The sequence below is a fragment of the Gopherus flavomarginatus genome, chromosome 11, assembly GCF_025201925.1.
Source record: "Gopherus flavomarginatus isolate rGopFla2 chromosome 11, rGopFla2.mat.asm, whole genome shotgun sequence".
Taxonomy (NCBI): domain Eukaryota; kingdom Metazoa; phylum Chordata; order Testudines; family Testudinidae; genus Gopherus; species Gopherus flavomarginatus.
This window is the reverse complement of record NC_066627.1, coordinates 37,227,789-37,240,116: the sequence shown is the minus strand read 5'-3', so window position 1 is coordinate 37,240,116 and position 12,328 is coordinate 37,227,789. Positions and strand designations below refer to the sequence as shown.

The following is a 12,328-nucleotide window of genomic DNA, read 5'->3' as shown; positions in this document are numbered from 1 at the left end:
GAGCGGGAGTGAAGGACTCTCCGCTGAATTGCGCCGAATCCCTGAAAGTGCCACCCCGCTCAGGAGTTGCCGCCCCAAGCACCTGCTTGATAAGCTGGTGCCTGGAGCCAGCCCTGCTGCTGAGTTTGTCATAGTTACTGCATCCAAAATATATCTAACAAGCCTTATTCAGGCAAAACTCCCATTGTGTCAGGGAGGAGTTATGATTGCAGAATTATGCCCTGCAAACTCGATTTTACTTGGAAGCCCACACAGCCATGGAACAGAGAGGATGAATCTGCATTCTCCATTTTTGCTTTTCACAAAGCCATCACTCTGTATCTGACCTATCAGTCCTTATCCTTAAAGGAAATCTGCACAACACTTTCAAAAGATGAATCTGGGAGCTTAAATTCATAATTTTGCTAGACACTAAAAATCATGGACTGAGTAGAGACACTGGATTTATGGCTTATTACAACAATCTATAACCCACTAACAACACCTCCAGCTGCCTTCCTCCCTCTTCTTTCCCCCCAACCACCATGACTGGAGGGATGTGAATGAGCCACTTCATCTTGAATGAGCCCTTGAAATATGTGTTAACTACTTATGCTAAACAACCTGTTCCACCTTGTATTTAGCTGTTCTGAGTATGTTTACCAGATGTGAAGAGCTCTTTGTAAGCTTGAAAACTTGTCTCTCTCAACAACAGAAGTCGGTCCCATAAAAAATATATTACCGCAATGACCTTGCCTCTCTAATATTCTGGAACTAGCAAGGCTACTACAACGCTGCATATAATACAATCTTGGCAGGTAAATTTTCCGTCCTGCAATTTACTGACTAGGATTTGTGAATGAAAGAATGATGGTACTGCATTATCCCCGTTAGTCTCTTCTCATTCAGAGGGAGCATTTCTCAGATGATCTTAGATAAATGTGACCTGCTTAGGTTAAACCATTTGCCTTCTCCCACAGCAAACAGCTGCCACATTTCATTAGCATTAAGTGATCACAGAGGAGCAAAAGACAGATGCTTTCAGTTTCACAGGGTGTAATCTTTGATTTAGATATTCCCATTAATATGTTTTGATGCAAAATTTAAAAATAATATAAGCCCAAGTTACGGTCCTTGATTCGGTTACAGGTAATTTATTTAATTTGGTCAAAGAACCTTGAGTGCCACAATGAGTGATGAAATTCAGAATTTTATTATATTATAAAACTAAAGCAAGCATGCATAAAAGAATCACAGCATAAAAATGTAATGCTACATTTATACTCATATTTCTATGAAATAACACCAAGGGGTGATCAGTTCCTAGATGAAAAAATGGGTGTAGGGTCCTTCCTTTAAGCCGTGCATGATGGTGTATGAAGCACCGCATAATTTGGGAGCAATCCTATTTATAGTAAATTATAATAAGCGAATTAACAATAAATTTCCCTTTTTATCATATTTATTTTTCCATTACCATATTTACTCTTCCATACCCCAAAATCCAAATATCTTCTACTTCTTTATTGGCTATTAATATCAAACATCATTCTAATTATTATTTGCATCAATGCAAATTCTTCAGTTACCAATATTTAAAAACATCCAAAAATTCCCCTACATTGGCTACAAACATTTAAAACAAAAGCATGTTTACTACATGACCCCAGGTTATGCCTTGAGTCACTTCTATTAATAATTCTTATTCACTTATGCTAACAGCTTAACTTTAGCTAATATGCAGCCTAAATTTTAGGCCTAAAGGCTTGCTCCCTACTTGCATTTCAACACACTTAAATTAGCATATGCAAACATTACCCCATAGTCTACAATGGGAAGGAATGCCTGGCCTGACTGTATACCTATTGGAGCATCAGGCAACTGGTAACCTCATTATACGTCTGAGCCAATGCCCCTTCAAATCAATGAGAATCTTTCCATTGACTTAAATAGGCAGTGCCTTCAAGCCAAGGACTCCCAAAAATCTTATTGACTTCAACTGTCTTGCAGAACCATAAGACTATTATCAGGACCCATGTTAGCTATAAATGCTGTTAAAGTTGAATTAGAATAGTCATAGCTTTGTAATTACTATGCTTTTATAAATGAATAGCCATCTGTTATAAATATGAATTTTGATTGAATCTTCTAAAGATTTATTGACACCTCGCATAACACTCTGAAACACTTTTCATTTAGAACTAACTCCTTTTTGATATCACATAGTACTGCATTCTTACTTACTAAGGACATTTGTATGAAACAGAATTTTTACTGTGTCTACACTACAAGTGTTACAGTGGCACAGCTGATGCATAGCAGCTACCCCACTGTAGAATAGACACTTGCTACAGCAACATAAGGGTTCTTTCCTACTTTTTTACTACTTCTGTAGTAAATCCACCCCATCAAAAGGAACGGAGGAATAATTCTTCCGATGACCTAGCAGTGTCTATTCCAGGGCACAGATTGTCTTAACTATGTCTCTCGGGGATGTGAATTTTTCACACCCTCTAAAACAATATAGTTAGATAGACCTAAGTTGTAGACCAGGCCTACTATAGAGTTCATGGGCTCCTGTTGCTTGTTCTCCTCTCCCCCACACAGACACAGATACAATTCCACCCAGGCATAAGCTGAGACATATTAAATTTCATAGGGATCTGTTTCATATGGATGAGGCATTCTGAAAATCAGGAAGATAGTTTGAATCTTAACTATGGAATGACAGCAGCAAAGAGTTCTGTGGCACCTTATAGACTAACAAATGTATTGGAGCATGAGCTTTTGTGGGCGAATACCCACTTCGTCGGATGACATGCGTCACCCACGAAAGCTCATGCTCCAATACGCTTGTTAGTCTACAAGGTGCCACAGGACTCTTTGCTGCTTTTACAGATCCAGACTAACACGGCTACCCCTCTGATACTTGACACTATGGAATGATAATCACTGTTCCATAATATTTTACACAGACCTACTGGTACAGTACCACATCTCCTCACAGTTGTTCGAAGTCCACAGAAACAGTATACAGCCTGTGAGACAGCCAATTGTATCATTTTTTCAAGTGGAGAAACTAGATCAAGCATATGTCAAGTAACTTACTCATGCCAAGTTCCCCTCTTTCACCTCTAGAGCAGACTGCACAGGTTATCTGAACCCAGCTGGTAACTTTGTGAAAGCATTGTTGCATCCCTGCTACTCTACATGCTCTCAGATTTCTCAATTCTGTTTAAAAGCTATTGAAACAGTTAGTCTCACAGACATTTATCAACCAGGTGTCAGCAATGAAGTTCTAGCTGAGTCTGTAATGACTCAATTTTTTGTAAAATACAGAGTGATACATGAGCCTATCATCTTTAGTCATAGAATGATTCAGTTTCAGGAACAAAAAGCCGAGTCAACTGCGACAAGATTTAAGCATATGTGCAGTTTAAGTAGCTTCATGATAGTCTATTGCTGGAAGTAGCATATATAGGTGACATCTGGAATCCAATTACAACTGTTTTGGTGTAACTGCAGTGGAGTTACTTCTGATTTATACCCAGGTAAGTGAGTCAGGCTCTCTACCTCTAGTGTAATGTGAACGTTTAATCATAGCATTAATAGTGTATCCAAAGCTTGGAAAGGTAGCCATCCATTAATCTAACTGTCTGAAAAGATGTAAAGATTTTTAAAATATTGTCAAAGGATTGTCATTTAATTTGTATTTATTAATAATGATAATAATGTGCTAAACTAATGACCAACTCTCCTCTTAATGACATTTTGGAAACTTGAATATGAAATCAAGAATACTGTTCTTTCCCTGTTGCTTCATTGCATATGCAGAGTGGCTTGTTACTCTAGTGTTTCCATGGAGTGCTGGAGTGAGCACACTGCTTTATTGCAGTTTCTTGAGAGTTCTGGGCTGATGTATTGTTATCAAGTTACTCATAAATTCTAGACTGAGCACCCTTGTTTGCTTCTGTAGAGTTTTTCTTCAGTACCTGTCTGAACACAGAGATTATTATTTTGGGGTTGCATGTGAATGTTGGGGGATCACAAACTACCATGTTACTGTGGGATTGCTCATGAATTTTGGGCTGTAATACTGATTTGTAGGGTTGCTTACATACATTGGGCTGTTGCTATTTTTGTTGTTTTGCTTTTTTTGTTGTTGTTGAATAGGGCGGGTTCAGTGACATCCATTTTTTAGTTTTTTTTTAAATTTAAAAACAAATAAGGCATGAGGGCTACAATAAATATTTCAGTTCCAGGTTTACAAAAAAGAGGAACACAAAAAGGAAATCTTTTTTGCATTTCCAAATGGATAGAAAACTGTCTTAACCAGGGCTGAAAATCCTGAATTCTCAGTAGCTCATTAAATAAATATTTCCTTATGTTTTACATTTCTGAATAGCGGATTATCACTTGAGTAGGAAAACTGTAATTTTAAAGAAACTGTTCCCTTAATGCTTTAAAAAACCACAATACCAATTCTGGATTATTTTTAACACACAAATTAGTGCTGATCTTACACAATTAAAGCTGAAAATCTTTCCATGTGTTAAAAATCTGCCGGTAGTTTTGCTCTGCAGAATTAAGGCCTAAAATTTCTAAAGGTAAAATTGTGCCAGTAATTCCAATAAACTCTCCTTTATAGGGTTTTCTAACTTGACTACAAAATTTCCTGAGAGATGAAGTTTAGCGCACACAGTCTCAGGTTAGGTATCTAAAACAAATGTAGTGCTTTTTTAAATTGGTGGTTTTCATTATATTTTCTTGGACTGTTGCATCTAATGTCAAATTGCAGCATTGCATTTTAAGTTCTCTCAACACAGTTTTGAAAAAAATGTGACCAGACCTATTTTTTACAAGGAACTAAATTAATCTCATCTCTTGTTGAGCTCTGCTAAATTGCAATCTCTATAAGAGAATGGTTTATTAACCTATAGTGCCATCTAGCAAAAACAAACATCCATTTTTGCCGATGTGCTTTTAAAGGGGGCAGCCTACAATGTTATACTAAATAAAAAGAGAGAATGAAAATATTGCAAGCATGTATTTTAAGCAACCAGTACAAGATTTATTTTTAAAAGCAACCTTGATCAGATATTACATTGATAAGTGGAATAATAAAGCTCTCAGAGAGATTCTGAAATTCTACCATTCATATTTTGAAAGCGCTAGGCCAAATTCTCCATTGACTTGTATGTAGCATAACATCATTAAATTCAATGGAATTGTATTGTATGGCTATAAACCAGGGCAGAATTTATCCCATTATTGTAATTTTATTATATAAACCCCCAAACCAAGGGAATTCGTAATTGATTAAATGTACAATATCAAGGCACAATAGTATTAGCACCTTACCTGAAGACAATAGGAAGATTCCTTTGACTTGGCATGGCACTAAGATACCTAATAAACTTCTTTTGTCTTTGCGAGATAGGAATTTTGCTTCTAGGCCCATGTGTGACTGGGGAAGCTCAGTGTTCCATGGATTTTCCTGTGGTGAGTATTCAGATATAATAGTTGAGAGGATGCAACAGTCTTATAATGGATGCTGTTATAATTACCCTTTTCTACATGCAATCGCCTGGATAATTCACATAAATTCTGTTCCTTTACGGAGAATTTGCAAGAGCACCTTAAGTAACTGCAGTTGAAAAATCTGCCCTTTGCAGTATATTTTCTTCTATTTTGTTGCTAGTTACAGTCCCATAAGCCCTTGTCTAGTTTACTTGGCAATATTGCTGGAAAATATTGTAAAGTTCAAACAGACACATGAAACTTGAGAAAGTGCCATTCACTTTTTGGAGCCTGAAAATGTATTTGTGTTATCCTAAGTATTCACTTAGGCCTTAATTCAGAAAACCAGTTAAGTATGGCTGTAATTTTAAGCATATGAGTTGTCTCATTGAATTCAGCTGGGACTATTCATGTGCTTGAAGGTGCACAAATTTAGGTGTTTTGTTAAATCAGATCTTGGTTGGCAGTCTAGAAAATATCAGCATTCTAATAGTTAATAAATACATTCAAAAAAGCTCAGACTCTGCCTGGTATAAAATTTGGATTGTACACTCATCAGAGCAGAGAGTGTATCTTTTTAGTGTGTCTAAAAAGTGGCTAAGTTTTCAGATAATCTTTAGCAGTTGTTTCTTTAATCACTGCTGTCTGACTGAAGCTGAAGTTGCACCTCACACTTAAGAGGATGAAATATCATCCAAGAGCAGAATAGTGAATTTAGATGATCCCATGAAAAACTGGAGGTCAGTGGGCTGACATGATAGATTGGCCTTTCAGAAGATATGTAGTATGTTCTCCTCCCCCCACCCCATTAATAAGGGAAAAAGCTATATATATATATATAGTGGAATAAAGGGTTCTTTTGCGTCAAGATTCTTCAGTTAGAGCTGCACAAAATCAAGAGGAATTCAGGGGCTGCTAAATGAGTCTTTGGGAGCAAAGATTCCCACTTTTCATGATGTATCTTACAATATTTCCTACATGGCTGATTTGATGCATTAAGTTTTTGGATAGTTCCAATATTTTTTGATTGGCTCTTACTCATCTGAAGCCTTGCTTTTTCACATGGAGGCCTCCAGGCCTTGGCACACAAGTATAATATTGTTTGCTATAAAACAGAACAAATGTTTACATTTTGGTTTCCTATTTGCTGATTTGATGCAAAGACTCTGTTTACAGAGATCTCCTGTATCAAATTGGGTAGGCTTTATTTGGTTGATTTTGTCTTGTATTTCTTTCAGTTTATGTATAATTTCTGCTAGCAATGGCAGATTGAGTTGAAAATTTAATAAAATGCTTTACAATGGTGATTCCTATTCCCATGCACTGCATTAATATACCACCAGATTTAGGATCAGAGAGGAATTTTCCACCAAAGAATAGCAGTGAGAACCCTGTGAGTAGTGGATTTTCATTGCCTTTGGATTACTGAAGAGAAATTATTTGCTCACATCAAGCAGGCATTCCAGTCACGCAATCAATTGCTTGATATGCAGAAGGACCTTGGGTACTGAGGAAGCTCTATCCTTCTCATCTTCTACATTTGTGTCTGGATGATGTTTTCCTTCTTGCTATTACAGTGACTAATGATTTTGGGTTTCTCTGTTTTCAGATTCCCAACAATTGACACCTCACAGAGGCCTGATTTTCAGGAATCCATCCAGACTCTGAAAAATTAACCCCATTAATATATCTCAAGATGGGAACCCAAAAATCACTAATCCCTGTTGAAAATCTTGGCCTTAGAAGTTTTCATTGTACTTTAAATTGAAAGAGGTTTGGCCCTGTATTTATATATTCATTAAACCATTTCCTTCACAACAGAGTATATAGATTTGTAGTACTAGGACCTAGGGCATCTTATAATAAAGTAGATAGGGTGTGGGTATACTACAATTTATGCTATTAAATTATGCCTTTTCAACTATAATATTGGTAGTACTCCTTTTCTTTCCTTTTGTGCAGTGCTAAGATTAGTCACAACAGGTGGGTTTTTTTTCTCCCCAGAATGTAAAGGAAATCCATACCCTAATTAAAATCTTTAAAAGATAATCTATATGTGCAAGTGAAGAGGGTTCATACTGCTTCACTATTAGAGTTGGTTATTTTTCTCCGTCAGACAGGAATAGCTATTCACACACAAATATCTGTTCATGCCAATTAAAGTTCTTCAGCACTCCAGGGAACATACAACCTACTGTTACATCTGACAGATTATTGAGATTTTCAATGTTAATGAATATGAGGCCCTATGACTAGCAAAGGGAGTTTCATGTCCTATCTTCTTTATACTCTGCACTATGAATTTGTGAAAGCGCTGCCCAGCCTTCGCTAGGGTCCTTTCCTTACATCTTCTACCAAGCTCTTTGTTAAAAGCAGCAAAGAATCCTGTGGCACCTTATAGACTAACAGACGTTTTGGAGCATGAGCTTTCGTGGGTGAATATCCACTGCGTCAGATGCACGTAGTGGAAATTTCCAGGGGCAGGTATATATATGCAGGCAAGCTAGAGATAATGAGGTTAGTTCTATCAGGGAGGATGAGGCCCTGTTCTAGCAGTTGAGGTGTGAAAACCAAGTGCACCCTTTTTGAACTAGAGCTTTTGGTCTTCTTAATGCTTACCCTTCATAATACCCTATTCTTCTTTCCAGCCCAGAGAAGCAAGATCAGTGCTGCCCAAAAGAGTTTCAGGGTATACCCTCAGCTGCAAATTCATATAGAGGCAACAATACCCATCATCAAATGTATGAATGAAATCTGAAAAAAGAACTCCACATAAACTAAACTGACCAAAACTCCCAATATGTAGCACTTTATATAGTGCTTAATATTTTTAGATCAGTGTACAAACCACTTTATATTTTTACATAGCCTTTACACAAATTTTCAAACTACACACACTTACCACAATTGCCACCCAAGTCAAATAAGCATGCATATATGTGACTGATTCTGGTCAACTGTGTGTAATTTCTTTAAAAAAATATTTAATTCTATTATTCAATTTAATTGGAAATTTGTTTGTGTTTTAAAAAGCGACAAAGAGTCCTGTGGCACCTTATAGTCTAAGAGACGTATTGGAGTATAAGCTTTCGTGGGTGAATACCCACTTCGCCAGACGCACGTAGTGGAAATTTCCAGAGGCACATATAAATATGCAGGCAAGAATCAGCCTACAGATAACAAGGTTAGTTCAATCAGGGAGGATGAGGCCCTCTTCTGGCAGCTGAGGTGTGAATATCAAGGGAGGAGAAACGGCTTTTGCAGTTGGCTAGCCATTCACAGTCTTTGTTTAATCCTGAGCTGATGGTGTCAAATTTGCAAATTAACTGAAGTTTAGCAGTTTCTCTTTGAAGTCTGGTCCCAAAGTTTTTTTGCTGCAGGATGGCTACCTTTAAATTTGCTATTGTGTGTCCAGGGAGATTGATTTGTTCTCCTACAGGTTTTTGTATATTGCCATTCCTAATATCTGACTTGTGTCTGTTTATCCTTTTACATAGTGATTGTCCAGTTTGGCCAATGTACATAGCAGAGGGGCATTGCTGGCACATGATGGTGTATATAACATTAGTGGATGTGCAGGTGAATGAACCGGTGATGATGTGGCTGAGCTGGTTAGGTCCTGTGATGGTGTTGCTGGTGTAAATATGTGGGCAGAGTTGGCATTGATGTTTGTTGTTTTTTAAAGCTGCTTCTAGAGCAGTCTACAAATGTTCTAGTATAGTGGTACTATAGAGATGTCATGAGACCTGGAGTTTAGCTTTATACTTGGCTGCTTTCCAGGAACAGTCTCTGAACAAGGAAGTGATCCTCTGTGGTTTTGTTACAGCGAGTGTGGTAGCTCTACTGTCCTTGCCCTGGTGCAGTGATAATTTGTCTTTCATAATACTCAACACTTTCATCACACTTATCATTTTCAGACAGCACTAGAAAGAGCAGCAGCTGTGAAGCAATATTATAGTTGTGAAAAGTAAAAATAAAATAAAAAATTAAGTGACTTGTCTAAAGCAGTCTTCATAGAAATGTAGCATTAGAAGGGACGTCAAGATGTCATCTAGTACATCCTCTCTACACTGAGGCAGGATTAAGTATACTTAGACCATTCCTGACAGGTGTTTTGGCTAACCTTGTTCTTAAAAATCTCCAAGGACAGGGATTCCACAGTTTCCCTAGGTAACCTGTTCCAGTGCTTAACTAGCCTTATACAAAGCTTTTCTCAATATCCAACATAAATCTCCCTTGTTGCAAACTAAGCCTATTATTTTTTATCTTATCCTATCTTATTCCTATTCAACTGATCACCATCCTCTTCACAACAATCTTTTACACATGTTTGAAGACTTATGTTCCCCCTCAGCCTTTTCTAGGCTAACCATGCCCAGTTCTTTCAACCTTTCTTCATATGTAATGGTTTCTAAACATCTTATTGTTGTCCTTCTCCTCTGGACTCTCTCCAATGTGTCCATTGTTCTTAAAAGTTTGGCACTCAAAACCGGACACTATACTCTAGCTGAGACCTCACCACTAAAGAGCACAGCAGAACAGGTACCTCTCATGTTTTACATAGGACATTCCTTTTGATACATCCCAGAATAGCGATTGTGTTTTTTGAAACAGCATCACACTGTTAACTCATTCAACTTGTTATCCACTATAAACGCAGATCCTTTTCTGCTGCATTGCTGCCTAGCCAGTTATTTCCCCTTTTGTATGATTTGATTTTTCCTTAAGTGTAGTACTTTCAACTTGTCTTTATTGAATTTCATCTTGTTGTTTCAGACCAATTCTCCAATTTATCAAGATCATTTTGAATTCTAGTTCTGTTCTCTGAAGTGTTTGCAACCCATTCCAGCTTCGTGACATCTCACTGGTCTATCACTGATTCATCACCCTGGATGTTATCAATGGCAGAAGTGCTAGTGCAATTTTTACCACTGCGCCCTTAAAGCTTTCTCCATTGTTAGTATCAAGGGAGCTGAAATGGTGCTAGACCAGTAATAGGTGAATTGGTAAAGATTTTCAAAGTGCAACAAGTGCGTCACTTTCAGAACCAAAATTGCTACCCATTAGTTCCCACATCAATGTTCAATTCACCAGACCAAACTTCCACATTTCAAAAACAAAAAACCCCAAGTATATTATTTCTTTTATACAAACGTTTAGAATGTTAACAAAGAGAAATTAATTTCAAACATATACAGAATTTTTAGAAGATAACATGGAAAGCACTTAACACATAACTTTGTGGTATCTTCTCCCCATTTTGCACATGCACTATAGTAGTTACTAAACTGAGCAGGTATAAAACTAGACCATTGAGCGGTAGAAATTTATGATAATTTCTATTCTGATATGTAGAATGTTAGTACTGGGGAAACGATGGATCAATTTTGCTAGCCCAAGCCATAAGCCCCCCTCTGATATCCTTAGCCAATATCAAACCAAGTTCTTTGTCAGACAACTCCTGTAAAACTCGCACAGCCTTCTGGGAGTCATTTCCTAGTTTGCAAATAACATATACAGGGAAAGTCATTTTGCCATTAGTTCTTTGCTTTTCTTCACATATTCTTTTTTCTAAAAATTTCAAACATTCTTCATTTTTTCCTTCTAGTTTACTTAAAGGAATATGTACAGAGTGTACAAGATAACAAATGTCCACTTCTACCTGTGGACGAACATCTACCAGTATATGAGGAACTTGCTCATCCAGTAGCTTTTTGTACTCCTCTACAGATATCCTTTGTTCACTTGGCAGTAGGCATAAAGTTCTACACTTGTCTGTTGCTGATGAACCACAGAATGCTTCATAATCCTGTAGGCTGGTCAGAGTTGGCTTGTCACCACAAATGGCACAGTCTGGTTTCCTGGGTCTTAACTTGATGTTGCGAAATCTGCCTTCAAGGGCATCGAACATTAGCATGAACTGGTTGAAGGCAGAACCTATCCCTGAAGCTATCTTCAGCACCTCCAAGGCCTGGATGCACCCCATGATGCCTGGCACAACACCCAGGACTCCCCCATCTGCACAGTTGGTCACTGTCTCCGGTAGAGGAGGCTTTGGGAAGAGACAGCGGTAGCAGGGTCCCCCTCGGTAGTTGTACACGACCAGCTGCCCCTCCAGGCGGAGAGCACTGGCTGATACAAGCGGCTTCCCAGCGAGGACACACGCATCACTGACCAGGTACCTGGTGGGGACGTTGTCTGAGCAGTCGGCCACCACGTCGTACTGCCGGACCAGCTCCAGGGCAGTGCCTGGGCTCAGGGCCAGGTGGTAGGGCACATACTGCACCGTGGAGTTCAGCTGCCGCAGGGCGGCAGCTGCAGACAGGGCCTTAGGCAGCCCTTCCCTAGCTTCCCCGTGCAGGACCTGCCGGTGCAGGTTGCTCATCTCCACCACATCGTGATCTACCAGCCCCAAGCGGCCGATGCCGGCGGCCGCCAAATACTGGGCCAGGGGGCAGCCCAGCCCGCCGCAGCCCACCACCAGCACGGCGCAGCGGGACAGGCGCAGCTGCCCTCGCACTCCCAGCTCGGGGAGCACTAGCTGCCGGCTGTAGCGCAGGATCTCCGCCGGGCGGAGGGAGGCCCTCGCCTCCAAGAGGGGCAGCGCCGGCCCCGCCGCCGGCTCCTCAGCAGCCTCTCTCGCCAGGACGGCGGCCAGCTGCCCCTGCAGGGCGCCCAGCTCCTGTTCCCTGCGGCCGATCTCGGCCCGGAGCCTGGCCGCCTCGCTCAGAGCCATGACAGGAGCAAAGGGCCAAGCCACGCGCGCCTAGCCCGGCCCGCAAAGCGCCGCGAGCTGAGTGACACTTCCGCTTCCGGTCCAACACCCTAA

General features: G+C 39.6%; 1 protein-coding gene across 1 annotated transcript; it reads right to left on the bottom strand.

Annotated features, from left to right (window-relative positions):
* Positions 1-8,292: 8,292 nt before the first annotated feature.
* On the bottom strand, positions 8,293-12,286 carry MOCS3 (molybdenum cofactor synthesis 3). The gene has a single exon (XM_050918141.1). It carries the CDS (start codon positions 12,233-12,235, stop codon positions 10,859-10,861), a length of 1,377 nt encoding a protein of 458 aa, XP_050774098.1. The 5' UTR covers positions 12,236-12,286; the 3' UTR covers positions 8,293-10,858.
* Positions 12,287-12,328: the final 42 nt, after the last annotated feature.